This window comes from Colobus angolensis, unplaced genomic scaffold (genome assembly GCF_000951035.1).
Source record: "Colobus angolensis palliatus isolate OR3802 unplaced genomic scaffold, Cang.pa_1.0 Scaffold78, whole genome shotgun sequence".
NCBI lineage: Eukaryota > Metazoa > Chordata > Mammalia > Primates > Cercopithecidae > Colobus > Colobus angolensis.
This window is the reverse complement of record NW_012121598.1, coordinates 4,052,175-4,080,065: the sequence shown is the minus strand read 5'-3', so window position 1 is coordinate 4,080,065 and position 27,891 is coordinate 4,052,175. Positions and strand designations below refer to the sequence as shown.

At 40.8% G+C, this 27,891-nt stretch overlaps 1 protein-coding gene across 1 annotated transcript in view; it reads left to right on the top strand.

Annotated features, from left to right (window-relative positions):
• Nucleotides 1–27,891, top strand: part of SHC4 (SHC (Src homology 2 domain containing) family, member 4) — a 139,179-nt gene that overhangs the window by 12,796 nt on the left and 98,492 nt on the right. Inside the window, exon 2 of the mRNA XM_011928581.1 lies at nt 25,021–25,091. Coding sequence (XP_011783971.1) covers nt 25,021–25,091 — 71 coding nt within the window. The remainder of the gene's footprint in view (nt 1–25,020; nt 25,092–27,891) is intronic.

The following is a 27,891-nucleotide window of genomic DNA, read 5'->3' as shown; positions in this document are numbered from 1 at the left end:
GGAAGTGTGTGTATCTGGGTCTTGATAGAGGCAATGACATAAGAGATAGCGATATCATGGAAGAATAATTTGATGAAGAGGGTAAGGGGAGACAGTAGAATTCAGTCCAGCCTGCCTAAAACTTGGAGGTGCGTGGCCTAGGATGGGATGGGAGAGATGCCAGCAGAAGACACGGGACTACAGGACAAGTCGTGTTGAGAGGGAACAGGTGAGGCTCCATTCCCAACATGTTGAGTTCGAGGTGGCAGAGTTATCTAGATGAGAGGGAGGTGACCAGCAGGCAGGCAGAGTTAGGGAGAACATCTGGGCTGGTGTACACTTTTTTGGTCAAGCCAAGCAGTTGGGGACACTTATCTAACAACCATCCTGTTAAGGCAAAGAGATTTTAGGTGGTGAATGGAGTGTTTCTTAATATTATATAGTAGAAGACGTCTTCTCTGATACTACTGAGACTTGTCATTGTAGAAAGAAAATAAAAATGTTACATATATACTTTTTACCCTTAAATTAAACGTACATAAATGTGTGTTTGTGTTGTAGAGTCAAGGCTCTTTCTCTGAATTTTATAGATACAATGATTCATATCCCTTTTCATCCTTCTTGCATAAATTCTGCCCTTAGTGCCTAATCCACATTCCTCCTTTCAGTTTCTTTAAAGTGGGATGAGCTCTTAGAGACATCTTCAAAGCAATCTGAAACTACAGAAGCAGTTTCATTTTTAAATATGTCTTTTAAAATAGTCTTATCTACTTTTAATTTAATACTATTTTTAAAAGCAACTTGCTTTCCTACGTTTTGCCAAAGCTGTTGACTTATTTTCATAGAATGGCTACTTTATCCACACTCATATGTTATGTGTGTGTGTGTGTGTGTTTCTTTTTTGAGACAAGTTCTTGCTCTGTTGCCCAGGCTGGGATATAGTGGTACAGTCACGGCTCCCTGCAGCCCCAAGTAGCTGGAATTCCAGGCACACACCACGAGGCTTGGCTAATTTCTAAAATTTTTGTAGAGACTGGGCCTTGCTCTGTTGCCTAGACTGGTCTCAAACTCCAGGGCTCAAGTGATTCTCCTCTGTCGGCACCCCAAAGTGCTGTGATTATAGGCATGAGCCACGGTGCCCAACCCAGTGTGTTGAATATCTACTTCAATTATGTGATTTCAATAGCAATTACAATTGCAATATACAGGTGCCATATACAGCAATTATAATTGCACAAACACAGCAGAATTCTTGGTAGGCCCACAATTCAAATAGTCACAGCAAAAAGTATAGACATACTGGTAGCCTGCTGGCTTCATGAAGCAAGTTGTCAACTGGAAATCAGTCAGCAGAGTTTTATGGTATTGAATTTTGTGTTAACAATTCAGCAACATGATTTGTTGATACGTCTCATGATGCGTTTCCTGTTTTTGTCATCACATATACACGCTATGTTGTATAGCTTTAATCAACGAGCCCATTTTACATTCAATTGCCTTTCTACTAAACTTGACAACAACATCTTGTCCTTGAAGAGCAAAGAGCATTTAACAAATGCTGTTGTGCTTACTACTTACTCTCACAATGGTTTCTGTTCAGGGAAAATGATATATAAAGAGTGTCCCAGGGCAACCTAGAAATAAAAAACACAACTAGGAATATAACAGATATCTTGGCTACCCATGCAGAATAATATCCAAGACCCTGTGTATTCATGAGATAAAACTGAATCAGCAACTACAAGGGTATCCCTGGGGATAGAGGTTTAAATTTAGAAACTCATCTATGGCCTTTCCCTTTATAAAGAAAGCCAAAACATGTGAGTTTTGAGTTTCTCCCACTGTTGTCAACGTTTTTATCAGCTGAAGACTAAGTGAAGATGCCTTGATTTTTGTTTTTCTTGATAACAACCTCAGTCTTCTGGAGGACCCTTTGCATCTCCATAGCATACTGTAAACATTAAACAAATTACAATAAAAGGTGTTACAAAAGTAGGTGTAATTTTTTTCAGTAGCTTTTGTTTGTCATTTGGAAAAAAATACGTATCTTTCTCAGGTGTGATGATGTTAACTATTAGAAATACACTGTCAAAAACCAAAAACCAAGATACTTTACCCACAAAGTGGATATATTTTAGATCTTATTTACCCAATGCTTCTAGGGACTCAAAGGCCTCCAGGATCCTGGTGAATGAGATTGTTCTCTCACTTGTATTTCTTAAATAGAGGAGTCAGGAGAAGAAAAAAGAATAACAAGCAATGACTTTTTGAGGGCTAATTGCACTATTAAAAGTTTGTTTTGTATTCTTTCAGACTTTTTTCCTAAGTGTTGCGTATTTGTATATACACACAAATATAATTGTTGACACAGATGAAAATTATACTGTGCATGCTCGTCTGCAATGTGTGTTTTTTTTTCTCTCTCTGTTGTGGATCAGGGCACCCTTGCATGTCAGTACCTGTTGATTCATCAGTGGCAGGAGAGTGTCTTGGGGGAAGGGGTCACACTTCTAGCCATTCCTCTATTGAAAGACAAGACCCAGAGGTGCTGGAAGACCCTGGCCAGAGGCTGGTCTGTTTTCATGCTGATTTTCTTTTGGCTTCTGAAATGATGTTAAAGATACTCATTTTGGCCAAATGAAGACATACTTAGAAATAGTTTTTGATTTGAAAAAATATGTATCTTGGAAATACTGACAGTTGGAAATAAAAGACTAAAAATTTTCAGAGTAGCTCTAACTGAAGCCTCATCCGCTAAACCCCCCTAGCATAAGCATTCTATATAGCTCATAGGAGCTCACCAGCCTATCTACATAATGCTGGACTCTCAGGACCTGTCTAAGTTATGTCAAGTGTCTCTTCTCAACCCTTTCAAATGCAGAGGTGAGTTAAAAAAAAAGTTAATCCATCTGAAATAGATATCTGCTGTTCACTTAAAAACAAAGAAACTCTTATTCAACACTAAATCTTGAATTTTTTTTATCTTTTGTGACAAGCAGCAATAAGTTGCAAAGTTCTGTGAAATAAAGGCAAACACCATATCACTGTGCCTAGTCCAGTGATAGGAATGTTCTAGGGAGAGAATGTTCCAAATGCATTGCCCAGAGAGCAAGAAAGATGATAAGCAGGGAGTGGGGAACAGTCATCCAGTGAAAATCTCAACATGAAAGAAGTGAAAGAGAGTCTGGGCCTGGGATGTGTGATAAATCTCCAAATTTCTCCTCAGAAAATGTAAGAATCCGATTTTACAACTAGGCTATCACTTAAGAAAAGAAGGAGGAAGAGGAGGGGAAGAGGAAAGGGGGAGGAGAAAGAGAGGAGGGAGAAGGAAGAGGAAGGATGAGGAAGGACGTGGGCATTGCTGTGGGAGGCCCCTGGGCCCTGGCAAGCAGTGAGTATTGATTCTGGAGGCCTCCAGGAAGCGTAATGTGCACAGTCATGGGGAATATATTTATTTATGATTTATACCCTACTGACTTCCAAAAAGGTTTGAGGTGGCTCACCTGCTAGTGAGTTAATGCTTCCTACACACACTGAGCAACTCTAAGCAAGTGAAAGAGCAGAAACTCTGTGAGTCATCACCCAACTGTTTAAGTGTTAAGAGGGAGAAGGGAGCTATTTCTTCTGAATAAGATGCCCACAGACATTGTCAACACTCACCAGTAAGAATCTTGACACAGTAAAGCTCATTTAGTTGACATCACCAGGCAATCACTGACTTTTTCAGATAATTGAAGTTTCTCCCTTTAGATGTCAGTCTTCTAAAAACGTAGTATTTTACGTGGAAACCTCTTTATAATGAAGATTATATGCTTCTTTCTCTTCATAGACAGATGATACTGTTTGAAAAAAAAGTTGGGAGCTAAATGTCAGGTTTTTTTCTAGATCTATAGTTTATTTTTATAACAGTTTTATTAAGCTATAATTCACATACTGTAAAATTCACTCTTTAAGTGTACAATTCAATTGTTTTTCATATAGTCACAAAATTCTGCAACCATCACCACTGTCTAGTTTTAAAACATTTTTAACACTCCAAAAAGAAACCCTGGAACCATTAGCTGTCACTCCCTCTTCTTCCCCTCCAACCCCTGGCAGAGACTAATCTACTTCCTGTCTCTGTGGATTTGTCTCTTCTGGCTATTTCTTATAAATGGAATTGTATAATATGTGGTCTTTTGTGTCTGGTTCCTGTCATTGAGCACAGTGTTTTCAAGATTCATCAAGTTGTAGCATGTGTCAGTTCTTCCTTTCTTTTTATTCCAGAATAATAGTCCATTGTACGGCGATACCACATTTTGTTATCCATTCACTAGTTACTGGACCTTCGAGTTGCTTCTACTTTTGGGCTATTATGAATAGTGCTATAACGAACATTCAGGGGTAAGTTTTTGTGCAGACATGCTTTTTTTTTTTTTTTTCTTTTGATTTGAGAGGGAGTCTCACTCTGTCTCCCAGGCTAGAGTGCAGTGGCGCCATCTTGACTCACTGCAATGTCTGCCTCCCAGGTTCAAGTGATTCTCCTGCCTCAGCCTCCCTAATATGTGGGACTACAGGCGCAGGCCACCACGCCCGGCTAATTTTTTGTATTTTTAGTGGAGACAGGGTTTCACCATGTTAGCCAGGATGGTCTTGATCTCCTCATCTCGTGATCCGCCCGCCTCGGCCTTCCAAAGTGCTGGGATTACAGGCATGAGCCACCGCGCCTGGCGTGTAGACATGTGTTTTTAACTTTCTTGGGTATACACCCAGAAGTGGATACTGATTGGAATTCAATCTCCTTTTTTTTACTGATGGAAATGGAGCCTTCATTCTAACAGTCATGGAATGCAATGGTTGGTTGCCCCTGAAGTCTGAGTTCCCAAATGGTTGAGCTTTCTGAACTCATCTGTCTATATTTTTATACTTTTTCAGATTTCTTTTGTTCAGTCAGCTATCACTTTTTGCTTTTCAGAGCGAGTCTCTCTCTGGGAGGACCCAACATTTCAATTTGGGCTCTTGAGCTCTGGAGATGACAACCTGTTACCACTGCTATCAAAACCAAGGGTAAATGGGCTCTGAATGAAAGACTGGGTTGCTCTCCTAAGAGGAAAACATAAGCATAAACATTAGTGTTGACTTAGTAGTATTTTTAGATGTTTTTGGGTGCTTATTTTTGTATTCTTAGCAATGCTTAGGACATTTGAAGTTGTTAGGTGTGATACTTTCAGTAAGATGTTATTGTATAAAAACTCTACTTTCAGATAATGGGGATTAAAATGTTACCTTTGCTGACATACAGGAAAGTCTATTTAAGAGCTGCTGAACTGATTCTAGCAAGAAACCTTTTCACAGAGCTCTTTTTTGATAGGAAGGGGGCTGCAGAGGAACTCCGGCTCCTCAGCTACCATCTGAAAGCACAGTTTAAAAGATCCCCCTTATCACTTCAGATTAGGTGACTACAAAACTCAAATAACTGGAGTTTAAACAAGATAGACATTTCCCTTTTTGTTCATTTAGGTAGGGTGGCCAGGGCTTCTGTCATCAATAACCCAGGATTCTTCCAGCATTCTGTTTGGCCATCCTTAACACATGGCTTCCATCTTTGGGCTCATTCAAGATTGCAACAAAGCCGCTGGAGCACCCAGCATCATACCCATTTTCCAAGCAGCAGGAAGAAGGAATGGCAAATATGAATGGTGTACCTCCTGGCTGTGTCAGCCCCCCTTTAAACAGTTTTCCATGAAGCCCTACCCAGTAACATCCTCTCACATCTCGTTGGGCTCCTGGCTTCCAGGGAAGCTGAGAAATGGCAGTTTTTAAGCTAGGTACATTGGGGATCTGTTAGTAAGGAAGAAAGAGTCAAAAAAAAAAAAGAACAAAAGATGTAGGTGGGACACCCAGAGTCTCTGCCCTGGCCGCCTAGGCTCTCATGCTTTAAGTGGATGCAACAGAGGTGGACACCACATGGTGTTGCACACAGAGCTGGGCAGAGCTTTGCAAGAGCCTATCCCTTTACCATTTGAAAGTTTGTAGGCTTAGATTGTTGAGAAATAAATAGGCCTTTTTCTAAAGAAGGCATAAAAATGGCCAACAGCTATGTAAAAAGGTGCTCAACATTACTGATCATCAGGGAAATGCAAATCAAAACTATATGGGATATCATCTCACACCTGTTAAGAGGGCTATTATCAAACAGACAAGAGACAATAAATGAAGGTGTGGAGAAGAGGGAACTTTCGTGCACTCTTGGTAGGAATGTAAATTGGCACAATCATTATGAAAACAATATGGAGGTTCTTCAAAAAATTCAAAGTAGAACTGTCATATGACCCAGCAATCCTATTGCTGGGTATATACCCAAAGGAAATGAAATCAGCATTTTGTAGTGCTATCTCCACCCCCACGTTCATTGTAGCATTATTCACAGTAGTCAAGATACGGAAACAACCAAAGTGTCCACTGATGGATGGATGGATAAAGAAATTGTGGTATATATACAATGAAATATTATTCAGCCTTAAAAAAGAAGGTGATGTTGTCATTTGTGACAACATGGATGAACCTAGAGAACATTATTCTAAGTGAAATAAGCCAAATGTAGAAGGAAAACTACTGTACGATTTCACTTACATGTGGAATCTTGTAAAGTTAGAATATATAGAGGCAGAGAGTAGAACATGGGTTACAAGGCCAGGGAGCAGGAGAAAATGGTGAGTTATAGATCAAGGGTCCCAAACTTGTAGTTATGTAGGATGAATAGGTCTAGAGATCTAATGTGCAACATGAGGACTATTGTTAGTAACATTGGATTGCAGACGAAAAATTTGCTAAGGGAGTAGATGTTGGGTGTTTTTACCCACATACATAAAGATTCTTGAGAGAATTGTTTTTGGTAATGGTTGAATTGTCTATCTCAGTTCTTCGGTGAGACTTTCTGGAGGATATGGGGTTTCAGAAAAATGTTAAAGGAAGTGATGCTATCAGCAGTCCCTCTTTAGGTCTTGTGGAAATGGCTGGCTTAGAGCCAGCGTGCTATCACCTACACTCGGTTTCCATTGGTATACTCATGAATGCCATTGGTCAGGGGAATTCAGGGCAATGGTTGAAGGTTTGGTGTGTAGTCAGTATGGGCAAGAAAAGAAGCTGCCTAACTTCTATGAAAATCTCAAGCCTGAACTAGACTTCTTATTAGCTCTAACCAACTGACCTCTCCCTTCTCCTAGACTCTTACTTCAGCATTCCTAAATTTTTGATTACTTACATCAATCTATGTATCCTTCTAGAAAGTCATTACTTAATGTAATAACCAATGATAATAATTGATTATCATGACAACTTTAAGCAAAAAACTTTAAGTAAAAAATAATTGGATAATAATAACCAATAATTAATAATAATTAACTTATGCTAGCAGACTTTAAAGGAAAATAGAGATCTCCCTGTGAACTTTCTTTCTCCCTAGCTAAAAATGTTGAATTTTTTTTTTTTTTTTTTGAGACGGAGTCTCGCTCTGTCGCCCGCGCTGGAGTGCAGTGGCCGGATCTCAGCTCACTGCAAGCTCCGCCTCCCGGGTTTACGCCATTCTCCTGCCTCAGCCTCCCGAGTAGCTGGGACTACAGGCGCCCGCCGCCTCGCCCGGCTACTTTTTTGTATTTTTTAGTAGAGACGGGGTTTCACTGTGTTAGCCAGGATGGTCTCGATCTCCTGACCTCGTGATCCACCCGTCTCGGCCTCCCAAAGTGCTGGGATTACAGGCTTGAGCCACCACACCCGGCCCTGAATTTTTTTTTAAAAGAATGCAAACTATAAAATAAGTAACTTGAATCTAGGATCCTATTTACATTGTATCCTGAAGGTGTTGGTTATTTAAGTTATAAGGGCTTTATTTGAGTTTGATTCAAAAATCTATGTTTGATTTTAATGGGAACCTGATGTTTGTGATCGAATAGCTTAGCAAATTTCTATGCTTGCGTAGAGTTTTGTGCTGCTGGGTGATCTTGTTCAAGTCACTTAAATGCTTTGAAAATAAAGGGGTTGGGACAAATAGTGTTGTCCATCACAAAGTTTTTATGAATCTAGGGTTTTTGTTTTTTAAAAAAATACTAACTAACAGGTCACCTCATTCTAACTCTGATCGTGATGACCCTGTGATGTAATCCTGAAGCAATCCTACAGTTACTGAAGTCACAGGATCCTGCTTCTGTTCATCCTCATAGCATTGCCATTTACATAAAATCAGGCTCAATTCTGATTATTTACAAGAATATGAGTCAAATACTGCATGTTCTCATTTGTAAATGAGAATGAAATAATATGTACACATGGGCATAGAGTTGAAATTGATAGTCATTGGAGACTCAGAAGGGTGGAAGGGTATGAAGGAAGTGAAGGATGAAAAATTACTCAATGAATACAATGTGAACTATTTGAGTGATAGTTAAACACTAAATGCCCAGACTTCACCACTACCCAGTATATCCATGAAACAAACTGCACTTGTACCCCTTAAATTAACACCAAAAGAAGATTCCCCAAAAGGTATCCAGACATGTGAAAAGGGCAACTGTATCTTCAACTTTCAAAGTTACTTAATTTGAACGCTTGAGAGAATCTGATTCAGAATTAAAATCATTTATTTGAATCAGGTCTTTCACATTTCATGGGTAGTCTTCACTCTTGCCTCCCTGGGGACAGTGATCTCACCATCATTTCTCTTCTCTCCTGTTACTGTCAATCTTTCTATCAACAAATATGCTCAAATCTGTTCCGCCCTTAAAATAACACCCTCCCCTAAGCTTATCTTTCCCCTATTGTTAAAATACCAATTTCTCAAAACAAAAACAAAAGCACTGTGCTCACCGGTTCACTGCCTCATCTCTATATCAAATTTTAAATCTCTTGCTACCTGGCTTCTACTTTGACTACTCCACTGACATTCTTCCACAAAAGCCAACAGTTGCCAAACTCCTATGAACATTTTCCAGTTCCTTAGCCTATTGACCTTCTCCACTGCCCTGAATTCAGTCAACAACTTCTTCCTCCATGGAGCTCTGTGTACCCTTGACTGCTGCTATCTCATACCCTTCTGATTCTCTTTGTACGTCTCTGACTTTTGTTTTGTGACTTTAGTAGACTGTTCTCTGCCTTCCCTTTCAATGCTGAGTGACATCAGATAAACCATTTAATTTTTTTATCCACAAAAAGTAGAGGAGTTGGAATATATCATCTCTAAGTTCCCTTCAAGCCCTGGTGTGCTTTTAGTCATATTATTAGGAGTCAGAATTCACTGCTCGAGGTACAGACAACTCTTGTGTTTCATGTAAAAAGAAGTATAATGAGAAATGATTACCATTTGAGCTGATTAACATTTCTGCAAAGCCGTATTGTTGACTGCCGCTTTTTCAAAGAAGTCATAAAAGCTGAAAACTAGTACAGCATAATTCAGCAGTTTATCACCATGTGGGAAAATGACTACTGTGAGTCATGGTTTCAGTATAATGAACATTGACCATTCATGTAGGACCTCAGGCTGTGACATAGAGAGAGAGTGACGTCAATGAGGTCCTTTGCCCACATGGTCTCCAGACATGACCACACATTGGGCATGCAAAGTCCTAGAGCACTGGGAAGATTGATGCTGCTACTAGGGAATCATCATACTGATGCTGCTACTAGGGACATCAACTGACCAGACATGGCAACTGATGACAAAAATTTTGGCCTTTGACACTGCTGAGTCAAGAGGAAAATGGAATAGAAGAAAGAGTTTGATGGAGCTGCTAGTTTGTCTACCTTGTGGCAGTACTTGCAGATGCTCTTATTTGTGAATACAGAGTTCCTCCAATAAATATTTAATTAAATAGAAACTCAAGGTCCTGGGTACTCAAAGCTGAGTTAGATTTGTGTGATTTTAGGGGGTAGGATATAATTATTTAATTTTTTTGAGGAGCTTATAATTGAGAATGAAGGTCACAATACCCCAAAAATGTTCAATAGTAAGTGGATTATGTGTTGGCAGGAAAGACCATAAACACAGTGTCACTATTAGGTTATATCATATTCTCAACTTAACTAGTCAAGAATACCAAATATAATTGCTAGGTCATTCACTAAGCCATCCTGCAAGGGCATTGCCTTGGCTACAGCAGTAACCATAACCAACTTGATGGTGGACATGTTGGGCCTCTGAGAAAATCTGCCATTTTCTTAGCAGACACCTAGAGCACCCTTGTTAGCATCTGTGTCTGGGCCCATCCCTCTGCTGCCCCATGATGGGGTACACAGGGCTGCTGCCTCTTGGTATCTCTGCCTAGGAGCCTTGGAATACCAGATGGGCTTCCAACAGCAGGCCTAGTCATTAGATTAGCTTTGTCTGCACAGCTATGATTCTGGCATTTTGCCTAACCTTTCAGAGCAAAGGACATCCAGCAAGACTCTCCTGGGAAGCAGATTAACTTCTGTGAGTCACTGCTCTTCCATCTCATTTATGATTCATGACCTGGGCTGTATTTTTAGCTTTTATTTATTTGGGTCTGAGAAGTGGGCTGGGTGGAAGTGTAGTTGGGAAACTCATGAAAGAATAAGAAGAAATTGGCATCACATCTAAGCGATGGTGGCCTGAAACTTGGTTAGATGTCCTCAGATATTCAACATAGTGTATTGAGAGCCTACTACGTGTCACATATTGGGCTGGACTCCAAGAACAAAAGGGAAAATGAGAACCAGCTTCTGCCCTCCAAGAGCTCATTGAATTGTGTGGGCAGATGGTTAATTGGATGATTAACATAATGTTGCCCCTGCTGATATCTCAGCCATATCCCTGGACATTAGTCAAATTGAAGTATTTGGTATTTTTGGAGCACCCCTTATTTTTGGCCTTACCTCTTGCACATGCTGTGCCCATTGTCTGGAAATTCTTCCCCCACCACCTCTCATTGCCTGTCGTTCATAACTCGCCCCAGCATCCTTCCTCTGACCCTCCTTCCCTGATTCCCTGAGGCTGGTCTGGAGCTTCTCTGACACACTCCCATAGCCCCTTGCATCTCAGTGCTCATCACATTCCTATAAAGCGCTGTTGATTAAGGTGCCTTCACAGTAATTGAGGCTTGTTTATCAGCTCCCCAAACTAAGAGGCAGGTAGAAACTGAAGACAATCAGGAACAGCAGTATAGTCATCCCACTATAATGATGAACATATGCTGAGACCTTTGTATGTGCCAGTCACTGTGCTTAGCACCATGTATGCATTACCTGATTGGATCCTCACAATAACCCTATGAAACACATAAACTATTATTCTTGTTTTATGGATGAGGAAACTGAGGCTTTGAGAATTAAAGTTATTTGTCCAAGGTTTCATAGCCAGTATGTGCAAAGCTGAGATTCAAACCCAGGCATTTCTGACTGTCTAAGCCCATACTCCTAGACTCTAAGCCATATTCCTTCTCCCCTTTCATGGTTATTGTATCAGTCAGGATAGGGCAGGTCATTCTATGTTAACAAATAATTCCAACATCTCAGTGGCTTAGACAAAAAGGTTTACTTCTTGCTTATGCCATGGTCCGTAGCACATTGGCTGGGGGCATCCGCTCTATGTCATTCTCACTCAGCAACCAAGGCTGAAGGTGGCTCTCTATCTGTGCCTCCCCAGTTGCAAGAGAAAGGAGATGTAACAAATCACTCCCGCAGTGATATCATTGGCCGAATCAGGTGCTGTACCCAACTTCAAAGGGGCAGGAGAAGTGCAATGCTACTGTGTACTGGGAAAGTGAAGAATTGGAAATATTTGTGCCACGGCACCAATGACTCCCACAATATAAAAGAAAGGAGTGAGGGAAATAGAGAAATGAAAATAATAGAGGATAAAGTGTTCAGAGGAATAAGGGCCTTCCAGGGAATAGGAGAAAGCTTGCCTTTTGAAACCATAAGTCTCCAGTTAAACGGCTGCTGGGATCAATTATTCAGTTGTTCTTCCTGTAAGTTGCATTGTTAAGGCTTCTTCTCTTCTGAATGGATTAATACTTTGACACAACCTGGGATTTCACTGGATCTATCACGAGAGAGTAGTCAATTGCTATTACAAAAGCATCTTAATTTGAATAGGGTCAACTTTTGCAAGCCAGTATTCCAACTCTCATTTTCATTATGGAGAACCAGTCCCACCAGGTTAAAGACTTTCTCCAACAACACAGAGTAGCATTCCTGGTTTCCTAGGATTTAGGCCTATGTCGTGATAAAGATCTTAAAAATTTCTTAGGAGGCTTGGCTACAATGCCAACACTTGCTCCTCCTCACAAAAGACTTGGGTTAAAGCTATTGGTTGCAACTTTTAGATCTCAATAGCAACATTAAAATTGAATATAAAATACAAGCCCTCAAGGAATTTCTGCAAAGAATATATTGGGAATATATATATTTCTGCAAAGAATATTTTGGTCAAGGAGAATTCACCTTTGCACAAAGCAGTTCCTGTTTTCAGAGAACACAGAATGGCTGACACAGTATAAAACTGAGTACAACACTTACTGTCTTAGGTATTGGATGCAGCAATATTTTGTCAAGTCACTATAAGTTATTAGATAATGTGAAACATTTGCTACATACAGGGGGTATCTGGCCTTACCACTCCTTTTCTCTTCATGATATGGATAGGTAGATCTCTATGTATATCATTTATATCTATTTATCTATCTATCTATCTATCTATCTATCTATCTATCTATCTATCTATCTATCAATGTGTGTGTGTGATGGAGTACTATCTTCCATATATAATACATGCAGGGCATGAGTATCCCCTAGATGGTAAACTTCTTTAGGTGAGAGAGATGACATGGAACAGCAGCTTTAAACATCAAAAGATCTGGGTTCTTCTCCATTAATCAGCCCTGTGGCTCTTGAGCACAGCATTGAACCTCTGAGAATCAGTTCTTCCACCTGTAAAAAGGCATCAGGGCCAGGTTTGGTGGCTCAGATCTGTAATCCCAGGTTTTGGGGAGACCAAGGTAAGAGGATCACTTGAAGTGAGGAGTTTGAGATCACCTGGGCAACATAATGAGACCCCATCTTACAAAAATAAAAAAGAAGATCACCTACCTATTCAGGTCTCATCACAGTTTCATTATGAGGATCAAATGATAGAATACCCCTGAGACTAAACAGAATATACATCTCTGTTTGTGCAAAGGCACACGATCAATCACACAGCACAACTTTTCTGGCCATGCCCAGCAGCAGAAAGAGCCACTTGTGGCTCCCAACACATTGGTGCAAAGTTATTCCTAGGAGAAGTCATAGCTCTCAAATGCTATCAGTATAGTTTTTGCCACAGGGATGACCTCCAGCTGGGTGACTTTGTCTGTGCTCAAGTCTGTAGGCAGATATGAAACCTCTCTTAGTTTAAAGAAATTCCCCTGTGTAAGGAATTTTCAATGGGAGTAGGACTTTTGGAATGAGACAGCGAATAGCTGCCTCATGGGATGCAGATGGTTGTCATACTTTCCTTGCCCACAGATGACCAATACTTTTTTCAGAGAAACTGAAAGATATATTTGGACAATTGTAGGCAGCTCATTTCCCAGTGTATTAGTCTGTTCTGACATTGTTATAAAGAACTACCCAAGACTGGGTCATTTATAAAGAAAGGGGGTTTAATTGACTCACAATTCTGCAGGCTGTACAGGAGCCGTGACTGGGGAGGTCTCAGGAAACTTACAATCATGGCAGAAGGCAAAAGGGAAGCAGGCACAATCTTGGTTCAGCTTACTTTAGGGGGACTGGGAATAGAATCTTGGGGATGGAGACAATGGGACTCTCTCCATCTGCTGGGGTGGAGTCCGCTTAGCAGAGAAAGACATCGAAGGAGAGGGATTGGGCCAAGTGGAAGGCCTTGCTCACTTCACAACCCTGCCTTTTGACTTGGGCAGGAACCTGGAGAAGGGAGATCTTCCTTTTGTAAGAGCAAACAGAACTCCCAACTTACTGTTAGAAGATTCCATCATTGTAATGACTAATGACTTACAGGGTTGAAATTTCCTGGTTGCTGAGTCTGCAATGGGAATGACTGAACAAATCCACATTTTCAGGCTTTTAAACCTGGAGCAGAAGGAGGAGCTTTCAACAAAAATAGATGTTTGTATTTTAAAAATACATATTCAATTCAATCAATCAAAATATATTTGGAGGGTCTACTATGTTCTAGGTGTTGGGGATAAAACACTCCCTGTTCTCTGCTACTGATCTTCTAGTTGGGGAGACAGATAGCAAGCCAAAAAAAACATAATAATTTCAGCAGTAAGTGCTCTGTAGAAAAGCAAATATAAGAGAATAGTGGAGAAGGGGAAAGTGTTAGCAGCTCTATGCTCCTTGATGGTATAGATTATAATATATATATATTATTATGTAATGGTATTATTACAACATTCAAAGGTGTTACAAGATTTTTCCTAAGAAAAGTCAGTCTTTGCCAAGACCACTTACACCTATTCCTTAAAGATGTGTTCCAAGCAGCCCATCTGTCTGTCCATCTCACTGAGCTCTCTCTAAACTTGCTTCTCTGTTTCAGGTCAGGAGATCCCCTAACCCCACTGCTTCAAAACCCTGCCCAGGTTTTCATTTGATTGGTGTTACACTAAAAGGGGAAGAATTTTCCATTCCCTTCTTACATGACCCACATTCCAACTCAAACCCGGCACAAGGAGGGCTTTAGCCAGCTTAACTTCAGGATTATTTTAATTGACAATATACCCCTTTAAGAAGGAACACATTACAGATGGTCCAGTTAGGATGCAGGTTATTTTGAGACTTCCTGAACACCATTTCTTGGCTAGTTCATTCAAATAAATCATTTAATTGCACTGTAAGAGGTGCTGGGCATAATGATGACTAAGACTCACTCCCTGCCCTTGAGAAGCCCATAGTCCAGCAGGAGGCATACACATTGGAACAGATAAATTGCAGCACCACTGGGTGACTGCAACCTAGGAGCAATGCACTCTACCTCAAGGCTGGAGAATATTTCAAACAACTGTAGTAACTGCTGATGCCTCATTCATTTATCCATTATTCATCCATTCATACATATTTCCTGAATAGTTTATATCAAGGATCACACACTGCCTGCAGATATTGCTTGTTTGGATTCTTTCTGTTGTTGCTTCCTGGTAATTGCTTTATTGAGATGTAATTCACATACCATATAATTCACCCATTTAAAGTATACAATTCAATTTTTTTTAGTATATTCACAGAGTTATGCAACTATCACCAATTATAGAACATTTTTATCAACCCCCAAAGAAACCCTGTACCCGTTAGAGGTCACACTCTATTCCCTGAAAACCACAGAGCCCTACTTTCTAGCTCTACAAATTTGTCTATTCTGGACATTTCACATAAATAAAATAAAATCAGTTTTTTATGATTATACTTTTTCACTTAGAATTAATATTTTCAAAATTCATTCATGCTGTAGCATGTATCGATACTTCATTGCTTTTTTATTGCCAAATACTATTCCATTGCATGATATACCACCTTTTATTTGTCCATTCATCAGCTGATGGACATTTGGGTTATTTCTACTTTTTGGCTATTACGAATAATGCTGCTATAAACATTTAAGTGCAAGTTTTTGTGTGGACATACGCTTTCCATTTTATTGGGTATATTTCTAGGAGTGGAATTGCTGGGTCATACGGGTAATTCTATGTTTAACTGTTTGAGGAATTGCCAAGCTGTTTCCCCTAGTGGCATTACTATTTTACATTCTTACCAGCAATGTATGATGGTTCCAATTTCTCCACATCTTCACCGACATTTATTTTCAGTTTGCTGGATTGTATTTTAAATTACAGCCATTCCAGAGGGTGTGAAGTTGTACCTCACTGTGACTTTGATTTGTGTTTCTCAATGGTAAATTATATTGAACATCTTTTCATGTGCCTATTGTCTATTTGTATATATTTCTTGGAGAAATGTCTGTTCAGATCTTTTGCCCATTTTAAAATTGAGTTATTTGTCTTTTTATCACTGGGCTGTAAGAGTTTTTTAAAATATATTTTAGATGCAAGTTTCTTAGCAGATATATCATTTGCAAATATTTTCTCCCATTCTCTGAGTGGGTTTTTCACTTTCTTCTTAGTGTCATTGGAAGCACAAAATAATTTAATTTTTCTGAAGTCCAACCTATATATTTCTTTCCTTTGGTTGTTGGTGCTTTTGGGGTCATATCTAAGAAACCATTGCCTATTCTGAGGTCCTGTGATTATGCCTGTTTTCTTTAAAGAGTTTTACAGTTTTAGCTCTTATGTTTAGGTCTTGTGACCATTCTGAGTTTATGTTTTGCTTATCGTATGAGATAGAGGTCCAACTTTTATATACAATTGCTCTGGTACCTTTTGGTGAAAACAATGTGATTTTTCCGTTGAATTGTTTTGTCACCTTTATCAAAATTCAATTGACAGTAAATGCAGGGGTTTACTTTTGGACTCAGTTCTATTTTACTAATCTGTATGTCTATCATTATGCTAGTATCACATTATCCTGATTGTGTAGCTGAGCAGTAAGTTTTGAAATTGAGACACGTGGGTTCTCTAACTTTGTTCTTTTTCAAAATTGTGCAGATTGTTTGGAAATTACACATGAAATTTGAAGTTACACATGAATTTTAGGATCAGTTTGTTAGTTTCTACAAAGAAGCCATCTGAGATTTTGATAGGGATTGTGTTGAAGTTTTAGATCAGCTTTTGGGAGTATTACTATCTTAACGTTATTAAGTCTTCTGATCCATGAACATGGAATGTTTTTTCCATTTATTTCACTTTTCTTAAATTTCCTTCAGCAATGTTTTTCAGTTTTCAAAGTGTAAGTTTATCCTATCAAATTTATTCATAAGTATTTTATTCTTTTTGATCACATATTACAAATGAAATTATTTTCTTAATTTCATTTTGGATTGTTCATTGTGACTTGCTGGAATTAAAAATTAGGAAAACTTACAAATAAAGTCTGATTTCTGACCTCTTTTGAAAAATCATAGGGTCTGGTTTCCCAAATGGTAACGAGGGACTGGAATGATTGGTTTGGGCCTTGTTCTTTTTGTAGGCCATATGATTCCAACTTTGTCCTAATCTAGCTACTTTCGCATATCTAGTTTACTTTACTCATTAATATCTTTATTATTAAGCACTGAGTTTTTGGTCTTTATGATTGTTCTTTTGGGAAATCTAAGTTAGAAGAGATTTAATATGAAAGAGCAGTTAATATTATCTAAATCCTTAATGTGATTGTTTTTATATACATATCCCATTCTTTCTTAAAAGTTACCTCAAGCCATATCTTACTTTCTCATCGCAAGAAAATTGTTGATCCAGGCTTTACATAGAGGATATAAAGAAGAAGCAGACACCGTTTCTGCTATAAAAGAGATACAGACACATTGACGAAGAAGTAGTTCCATATTAGCAATGTAAGTTTTACTAAAGGTCTGCTAGAAGTTCATACAGATTATAGAAGAGGGCCCAAAGAAGGTCAAGGCTGCAGGTAGAGATGGGGAAGAAGAGGAGAGACATCATAAAAGAAGCGACTTTTGCATTTCCTTGTGAATGATTAGTAGGTGTTAATCAGATGGACATGGATAAGAAGGACATTTCAAGAGGAAGGAGTAAAGGAAGGGGTTGTTCTGAATTTTGAAGCATGGTGAGTTCAGGCAAATGACTAGAGCGTAAAATGAGAGGGCAAAAGTGGGGAGGAAAAGGATAAAGAGTTCAGCAGGAACCAAATCATGAGAGGCCCTTTACATCATTCTAAGAAAGCTGGCTCTTTTCCTGAAGACTGGTGTTTTCTCCAAAGTGTGATTCCTGGACAACCTGTAATAGAAGGACCTGAGTGCTTATTGAAATGCAGTTTCACAGTCTTACTGAAGAAGAATCTCTCAGGGCCTGGGAATTTTATTTTTAAAATCTGATTTGTAAGTTTCCCTGGTGATTCTGAAGTTCTCTAAAGTTTGGGAAGCTCTGCTTTGAGGATGGGAGTCTTGGGAGTGTTTTAGGTGAGAATGATTGGGGGATAGGATGGAATGATAACATGCCATATATGTGTTTTAGTAACGTGCTGGCTGCACTGGGAAAGAGATTCAAAAGGTGGGACACCAGAAACCCCATCTTAGGGAGGGCCATAATCTAAAGTCAACAGTAGAATAAAACTCAGAATAAAGAGTACACTGGATCATCCTTAAAATCTCCAACACCCGCTCATCTGGACGATCAGTTGTCAGAATCAATGTCTTGTGTTTCTGTTTGCATTTATGGAGAGATACTCTTTCTCTGAGGCAGAGTATGTCTCCAAAAATGCAAACAGAAACACAAGACATTTATTATGACAAACAGAAACACAAGACGTTATTTAACTCTCCATAAATTCAGATACTCTTTCTCTGGGGCAGATAATTACCCTACTCTCTGGCAAGTAGGGTTGCAAGCCTGAGGAGATGAACAAAGGGACTAATCTCTCACTTTCTGCCTGCCAAGTGGATGCAGTTGAATTCATACGCTTTGCCCATGAATATGATGTGAGACCCCAGTATTGCAATTGAGAGACAGAATGTGCCTAAACTTGGATAGTAAATGTTGAGGGTAGTGTGCAGGGTTCAGGGAGGAAGACAGGGAAGTTATGACGATGATAGGGAGATTGAAAGAATCGGGCTTGCATCTTGATTGGTTGATGGATTTGAAAAAAAAAGAGTTGACTTTTCTGGTTTATGTAATTAGGTGGATAGTGATACTATTGGTTTAGATCAGAAATGTAAGTAGAGGAATAATCTGAATGCACTGAATTTGAGATGCAATTAGAATATTCATATGCTGATACACATCTGAAGTTGGGAGAAAACCTGGGCTAAAAATGTGTGTGGCATGAGCATGAGGTAGTAATTGAAAGCAAACAAGTGTACGTGCTAGAGACTGATTTTATTAGGCTAGAGTAGAACCTAGGAATCAGAATTTTAATACTTCCTAAGTGATTCTAATATGCAATCAGGGTTGAGAACCACTGGGATAGGGAGAGAAGAGAAGGAACCATTGTTTTTAAAAAAATAAGAAACTAGCAAAGGAGACTGAGAAGGAATAGAGAAGAAAGATGAGGAATTGGAGAAAATGTTCTCAGGAAAGCTAAAGAAGAAAGGTTCAGAGGAAAATGAAGGGGTTGAGTAGAGGTCAACAGCGGTAGGTGACCCCGATAGGTGAGTAGGAAAACAAAAACCGTTCACTAAAGGAACTTTGAGGAAGCAGTTGGTTTGCTCAGGCAATTTCACTAGAGTGTTGAGGCCAGAAACTTTACTATTGTGAGTTGAGGCATCAGTGAAAGGAAGGAAGTAGAGACAATATTTCAAAGTTATGAAGGGAATGTCCCCGTTTCTTACTCTCCCATTATTTTTAAAGAATGGGAAAGACTAAAAATTATTTAAAGGTGGCAGAAATATCCTGCTGTGTTTTCCTGCCATTCTGGTGGCCTTTGCCATTGTTTATTGCATGAAGATCAGACCCTCCTTATATCATAGTTGATTATATACTGTTCTTCAGTGTTTGTTTTTAATTCATTAACTATTTATTTTTATTTAGAGACAGGGTCTCGCTCTGTCCCCCAGGCTAGAGTGCAATGGCACAATCATAGCTGACTGCAGCCTCAAACTCCTGGGCTCAAGTGATCCTCCTGCCTCAGCCTCCCAAGTAGCTGAAGTAATTTTCTTCCTTGTCTTAGCACTCTTATTATAAACTTATCAAGTGCAGGGCCTGTGCCTTAAACTTCTCTTGAATAATATTCTCCCGTACTCCTAGCTAAGAGGCGGGTATATTCTGAGAAAGGGAATAAACCACGTATAAAAAGGGATTTCACCCTACTTAATAAAACTGTGGCTCTTTTTGGTAAAGTCGTGAGCTTTGCTTATTTTATTTTTCAAATCTAAACTAATACTACATACTTATTTGTATAAATAGTACAAAAGTATAAAGTAAAAAGTAAAAATCTGCCTCTCTCCCATTTCCAAAGGCAACCACTGTTAGTTTCTTATTATCCTGCAGACCTTCTTTCTAAGAGTATAATTTCTTTAGGTAATGTGCTTGCCGTCATCATTCTGTAAGAGAGTTAGGATGAGACTTCCCATAAGTAACTATCATTCCTTTTCTCTGAAAACCCCAGTAATTTCTTCTCCGGAGAGCAAAGCCCAAGATACACATGGCCATAAATAGGCTGTTCACCTCTCCCTGGGAGCAAGTGGTTGAAGCTCAGACAGTACAAAAATATTATGACTGCCTTGGGGCATAAAGGGAGGAAGCCAGCTGGGAGTTAGGTAAACCCATGCCGCGGGCTGAATGGGCAGGCTGTCTGAGCACCGCTGCTTTCCCACCGTTCCTGTATGGCTCCAAATAAAGGTCTTCAGTGTCCTCTCCTTACCACAGGGTGGGGAATTAGGGAGTGTCCTCTGTCTCACCTCCTGCAGTTCCCAGAGCAGTTTGGATTCACATCTGCTGTTACCGTTGTGGTCCCCCGTCTCAACACTGTGTCACCGTGTTCCTGGGTAGACCAAAGGGAGGGTGGTGGCAACCAGCAGGATAACTCCTCTTTTTCACTTTTTCTGTTATACAGGGTCCTAGCAATGGACTGCAGACTCTAGAATAAACCCTAATTCAGTACCAGTGAATAAATGAAACTGAGCCAGGCACTTTGCTTTAATAGGCTTCAATTTCCTCATCTCTTAAATAAAGTTAGCAACAATGACTAACCTCATAAAAAGGAAAGATAAGTCATCTCTTTTCATGGTTGTCCTATCTGAAAGGGGCCAGGTTTCTTAAGAACAGAGACCATGTCTTATACAGATCCGCATTTAATACATGAATGAGAAGTATTGTCATCTCCAGTTTATAGCTAACAAACTAAACTTCTCCTCCCTCGGGCCTTGATATTCAGCCACTATCTGCTTATGCAGTCATCAAACACCCAAAGAAAGAAGTGGACAGAGTATTTTTATGCACCGCCCCCTCCCCGCTTCCTCACAGCGGTGGTTTTTAAATGAAATGGATTGTGTGAGTCAATGGGAAGACCCACTCCATTGTTGTCTTTGGGGTAATTGTGGCAAAAATTAGTTGTGGTTTTCTCGACACATGCGCACAGTGGAAGGGGACTTGTCCTCATTGTCAGTCATCTCAGGCCATGACTCATGTTTTTCCAGAAACTTCCATTGTATCATACTGAGGCTTGCTGAAGTCACCTGTGCCATAGCTGACAGACAAGTGTATGGATCAAAACAGAGATTCACACGAAGGGAAGGGGATCCCAAAGCAATGCTTGGGCTTGCCTTAGTCCAAAGCAGATAAGGTCGTTATAGCCACGAAGTGTGATTAAGAACGAAACCTTGGAGGGGTTCCTCTCACCCCCAAGACACTAAAAATTCCTCTCCTCATTGATAACCAAAATGAATGGCAACTTACCTAATAACTGGGCTGAGAATAGCCTTCACTTTGACACTGTCCTCACGTGGGTCTCAAACTTGATCAGCCTTGAGTGTCCTTGTTCCAGTTGTTTCTTTTTGTCCCTTTGTCCCCCTCCTGTTCAGACGTGCAACCTACTCTCCTTTCCTTTTAAAGTTCCCACTGTCAACTCTATCATCCAGGGCTGTTCCCACCCACGGCTTATAGCCGGCCTGAGAAGTAGGGCACATTCTTGCCAGCTTCCCACTTCACTACAAAACCTCCTCGGTCTAGGTTGTGTGTTACCACTCCAAAATGAAGAACAACAAAAATAACAAATATGAAGTACATTGCTGAGAAATCTAGAAACCTTGCAAAGACATTGTTCTGGCCTGTAGCACCTGAGGCTGGGTCCTTGGTGCTCCTGTACTCCTGGGTGGAGAGACCAGCCAAGCCTTTACCTCCCTCAGTCCCTCGGCTCTCCCCAGCCCCCGCTCATTGCAAAGGTACAATAGAATTGAACAAAAGATGCTTCATTCATTCTTTCAGCGTGTGTTTATTGAGTGCCCACCAGATCCTAGGCACTGTTGCAGGGAATATGGCGGTGATTGTGATCTTTACTCTTACGGTGGTTATAGTCAAGGGAATAAAAAGAGGTTCTAGACAAGCAAATTAACAAGTAAACCAATAATCAACCAGTGATGAATAGGGGCTGAGATGAAGGGTGGCAGGAGGGGGCCTCTGAGGTGTGCCATTTGAACTGAAAACTGAAAGATGAGAAGGGATCTGTCCTGCAGAACAGTGTAGGAGAGCCAGGCGAGGGAATGTCAAGTGCAGGGAAGAGCTGGGGTGTATTTGAGGAGTAGAAAGGAGGCCAATGTGTCAGCAAAGTGTGCAAGGGGACAGTGACACTGATGAAGCTGAAGGGATGAGATGGGGCCAGGAACCTCAGGGTCTAGGGGTTTATAGTAACGAGCTTGTTTTGATCATAGATGCCAGGAGTTTCACGTGGTGGAGGAACATGATCTGATCATACTGTTTTGAAGAAACACTGTGGCAGAGTGTGAAAAATGTAGGTGCTTGGTCACTTTTTCAAAAAGTATGCACTGATAGACCAGTTGGTATCACCTTGTCTTCAGTCGGTGATTTACAGCTAAAGGGAAAAGCGATATCCACCTCCTCACCAACTGGGCCTCCTGGAGGTATTGGAGGGGATCCAGGCCTGCTCCCCAGCCTGTGTAGGGAGTCCACTCTTTCCAGGGCCAGCAGTGCAGGAAATAGGGGAGCAAGACCTGGGCTCTGGGGCAGAAGAGGGCATTGGAAGGCACCAAAAGCCAGAGCAGTCAGTGAAGACATATGGACAGTCTTTTCACACCACCGGGACGTGAAGCTTGGATGCTTGGAATCTCCTTTCTTGACAGTTCTGAGATGGGCTTTCTAACCTACTTCCTATATCTAGCTTTCTTCTCCTAATAACCCTTATGGTTGAAGAGAAATCTCTAGACACCACTCCCTTAAGGTACCCAAGGCTTGGGAAGTTAAGAGTGATGGGGACAGAGTAAAATATCCAAAATGTTTCTTGTATCAGTACTAGAGATTCCAAGAGGTGTGTAACTGAGTGTGACTAACAGGAGTCTGGATGAGACTGGCAGGGTGATTGTGCTGGCCAGCATGTTCTTCCCAGCACCAGGCTCCAGGCAGCACTTGGTGCTTCGAGAAGTTCTATCTGCACAATCTGCTCAGAAATACTATTATACAGCAGGACGTGGTGGCTCATGCCTGTAATCCCAACACTTTGGGAGGCCGAGGTGGGCAGATCGCTTGAGGTCAGGAGTTCAAGACCAGCCTGGCCAACATGGTGAAACCCCATCTCTACTAAAAATACAAAAATTAGCCAGGTGCAGTGGTATGTGCCTGTAATCCCAGCTAGTCAAAAGACTGAGGCAGGAGAATTGCTTGAATTTGGGAGGCAGAGGTTGCAGTGAGCAAAGATCGTGCCACTGCATTCCAGCCTGGGTGACAGAGTGAGACTCCATCTCAAAAAAAAAAAAAAAAAAAAGAAAAAAAGAAAAAGAAAAAGAAATACTATTATAGAAGAAGTGTCTGGGCAGGTACCCCCTCCCCACCAGCTCCTGACACCTTTTGACAGTGCTTTTGCCATTCACAAGCATAGAAAGGCTGGAAAGCCTCCAAAGGAAAGCTGAACAGGAAGCCTATCATTTCCAAGGAGCCAACAGATCACTTTCAATCGGAACTCTTAGCTCTAGTAACATTTCTAGGGCAATTCTCAAATAAGCACTCTCCCTCATCAACCAAGGTCTGCTGGGAGGATTGACTCTCACAGCCTCACCTGGCAAAGCTACACAGAAGACTACTAAGTCCGCGTCCCTAGGCTGAATCCTCTCAGGACTCCAGAATCCAATTTTCAGTTGCCAGCCTGTTATTTCCTGGATACCCTACCAGTGCCTTAAGTCAACGGCTCCCAAACCAATTCATCATCTTCTCTTCTCCTGGCTTTCCTGTTTCTGTTGATGGCATCACTGTTCCCTCTGCTACTCTGGCTGGAAACGTCTGAGTGAGTCATCCTTGACTCATCCTTCTCTCTTATTCTCCGTATCAAATCAACTGCCGAGTTCTGTAGTATCTGTTTCCATGATGTCACTTGAATCTGTCCCCTCTTTCCTATTGACACCATCCCTCTTCAGTGTGGGCTGTCATTACTTCCCTCGCCACAGGATCATCCTAACTTATTCCCTCACCATTAACCCACCTTCATACTGCCGCTGACTTAAGCCTCCTCCAACACAGATCTAATCGCATCATGCTGTTGCCAGCAGCCTGCCATGGATCTTCACTGCTGCCACACTAAATATAAACCATCTTTCAGCTTTATAAGTCACAATTCCTTTTGCAATACATGGTGTTCAAGCTAACCATACTCATCACTGATGCGGCATATGACTTTTGTCCTTTCAGGAACCCCCTTAATATTTAAATCAGCTGCAAAGGATGATAAGATCTTATATTACTAAGTTTGGTATTCTATGCATTTATATGCTTGTTCTATCCACTTAGAAGATTTGACATTCCTGTATTCTTTATCTCACATTTATTTTTGCTTCCTCTACTATTTGGGCCTTTCTATGTACCAAGCGTTGTTCTAAAAGCTTTATTTACATGTAGGAAATAATTTCACTCTCCTAACAATTCCTGTTGTATCCTCACTTTACCAATGACAAAACTGTGAGGCACAGAAGTTAACTTGCTGAGGTTCCATAACTAAGAAGTAGCAGAGCCAGGATGCAAAGTCACATGATCTGGCCCCAGAGCTCATGCTCTTAACCACTGAACCCATATTGGTCTTTGTTACTTGTGTTATCTATATTATGGTTCGGATTTAACTGGTGTTTTATAATTGAATTGAAGCTTTAGGCATGTGTCCATTAATAGTCAGAAATATCAATGGTAGGCGGAGGGTGCAAATGTAGCTTGATAGCAGAAGCTGATTTTAGGTGCTTCCCCGAAAGTCACTGTGAAGCTAAGAGACAGCTTCTTGGAATTTTTGTCCTACTTCTTCTTTTTTTTCTTCTTATTCTAGTACATGGGCTGTATTGAAGTGCTGCAATCAATGAGGTCACTGGATTTTGGAATGAGAACCCAAGTTACAAGGTAAGAAGCCAAAAATGGGAGGGGCTTTGAGGAGTATGGTTTAAAGTCACAATAATTTCTCCCACGGGAATTTCATGCAAACCTTCCAAGTCATTGTACACTTTTATTCATGTGACTGGAGCATAAAAGCTTCGTCCAGTGACCTTCAATGAGTGGCTTGATCTCATTGTGTGAAAGATTTCTCAACTGTGTGGCAGTGCATCTGTGTTTCATGTGAGGATGATTAAGATGATACAGTCTACAGAAATAGCTGGTTTCCCAGGTACCAAAAGTATTTAAAATTATGCCTGGCAGGAAGAATTTACAGAATCAGACCTGTCAAGGAGGTAGCAGAAAATCAGACCAAGTAAGACTTTCAACATGAGAAAGCCCAAGCTTTCCCCAAGCTCTTCCTGACGTGAGAACCTGCTTATTCCTTGTCTGGGTCTCCCTCCTCTATGTACAGTGAGCCAAATGGAACAGTGGAACCAGGGAAGCTTTACCCAGGGTGACCCCAGGGAACTTAGGGGAAGAAATCAGAATCCTTGTTGTGTGGAGCTCAAGTCAGAAGCAGAAATACATAGCATGGTTCATTAAAGCTAAGCCCAAAGCAAGGATGGAAAGAAGGAGTGAGTGCAGACCGGCAACTGGAAAAAATGTGAGGTGAGGGAGATGAATGAGAGAACTGGGTCGATATGAGTGGTTCAGAACGAAGACTTGGGCATCCATTGGATGTGGTGCCAAATGTGTGCCTCAGGGGCATGCCACATTAGATCCGTGCTTGCAGGCCTCCTGTTCTGAAGGTGAATGTTGTCATGTAGAAAATAACTCTCCATAATGCTCATCCTGTGAAATTCTAGGCCTAGAAAAAGAAGTGTCCTGTGGTCCAAAAATTTAGGGAGAGGAGCCACATCACTTTTTAGGAGACTACAGTATACAATAGTATATTGAAGACTCTGAGCCTGGTGCAGTGGCTCACGCTTGTATTCCCTGCGACTCAGGAGGCCGAGGTTGGAGGATTGCTTGAGACCAGGAGTTCAAGACCAGCTGGGGCAACATAGTGAGACTCCATCTCTACAAAAGTAAAAAGAACATAGCCAGGCATGTTAGCATATGCCAGTAGCCCCAGCTACTCAAGAGGCTGAGGCTGGAGGATCACTTGAGCCCAGGAGTTCAAGGCTTCAGTTAGATATGATTGTGCTACTACACTCCTGTGTGGGTGACAGCAAGACCCTGACTCTTTAAAAAAAAAAAAAAAAGACTGAGAAGTCCTATGCTGATGTAGTTGAAAAAAACTCTACCCTTCAAAATTTTCTTTTTCTTCTCTCTCTTTTTTTTTTTGAAATGGAGTCTTGCTCTGTCTCCCAGGCTAGAGTACAGTGATGCAATCTCGGCTCACTGCAACCTCCGCCTCCTAGGTTCAAGCAGTTCTCCTGTAGTGCCCGAGTAGCCAGGACTACAGGCACATGCCACCACGCCCAGCTGATTTTGTATTTTTAGTAGAGATGGGGTTTCACTGTGTTGGCCAGGCTGGTCTTGAACTCCTAACCTCAGATGATCCACCTGCCTTGGACTCCCAAAGTTCTGGGATTAAGGCATGAGGCACCGCTCATGGCCTTACCTCAAGATTTTCTAAATGTATTGGGCCTAGGATTCTTTTCTCATATAAAACAAATGTACATCCAAGGGTTCCATGAAATGTGCCTTAGGAAATGCTGATTTGGACTCTGCCTTATGATGCATTCAAATCTGCCTTTCCAAACCTCTCTCAACCTATCCTTGGTATTTCCTCTGGAGTCAAACATATTATATAATCCTGTTTTTAATACTCTTGGTACCTACATCAGTCACTGGCACATGGCAGGGGCTCAGTGGATATTTATTGAATAAATTCATGGTTCTACCTGACTACACTTCTGGTATTTGCAAACAGCTACATTTTTTCTCCCCTTTAAATCTTCTCTTACACATTCTCAGTACCTTCAATTACTCTTTAAATGACATGGTATCTAGACTACTTTCCAAACTGTTAGCCTGTTGGTGGACGTATTTCAGGGTTTACTCCATTTTGATGATTCTTAATCTTGAGACAATTTTTCTTCCAATCCTGAGCAGGCTACAGATGAGAGAAAGAGGGCTGATACCCCAGGTGGGCACAGGACAAAGGAATTCTCACTGTCCTAACCTGAGAGCTATGGTCTGAATATGTCCCCTCAACATTTATATACTGAAACTTAATTCCCAGTGTGAAAGTATTAAGAGGCAGGGCCTTTAGGAGGAGATTAATTCATTGGCCAGAGCTCTCATGAGTGGGATTAGTTACCAAAAGAGGTGCAAGGGAGCCGTTTGCACCTTCTACCGCGTGAGGATGCAGCAAGAAGCCCCTATCTAAGAAGCACTGTGAGCCTTCATCAGGCACCAGATCTACTGGTGCCTCGATCTTGGACTTCTCAGCCTCCAGAAGTGTAAGAAATACATTTCTGTTATGTATACATTACCCAGTCCGGGGTGTTTTGTTTTAGCAGCAGGAATGGACTAAGACACTGAGGATGACTAATTTTCTGTTCATTCACCCATTCATTCATTGATTCTTTCTCTTTCACTCGAATGTTTATGGAGGACCCAACAAGTGCCTGAAACTCTTCAAGCATTAAGGATCAAGCAGTGAATAAGACAAAGCCTCTGCCCTCATGGAATCTGCATTGTTGCTGGGGAAACAGACTATAGGCAAGGAAACAGATAAATAAGCAATATACTTTCAGGTAGGAAGAAGTGCTTATTTACTGCAACTATAAAGCAGGAAATGAGGATAGAGATTTAG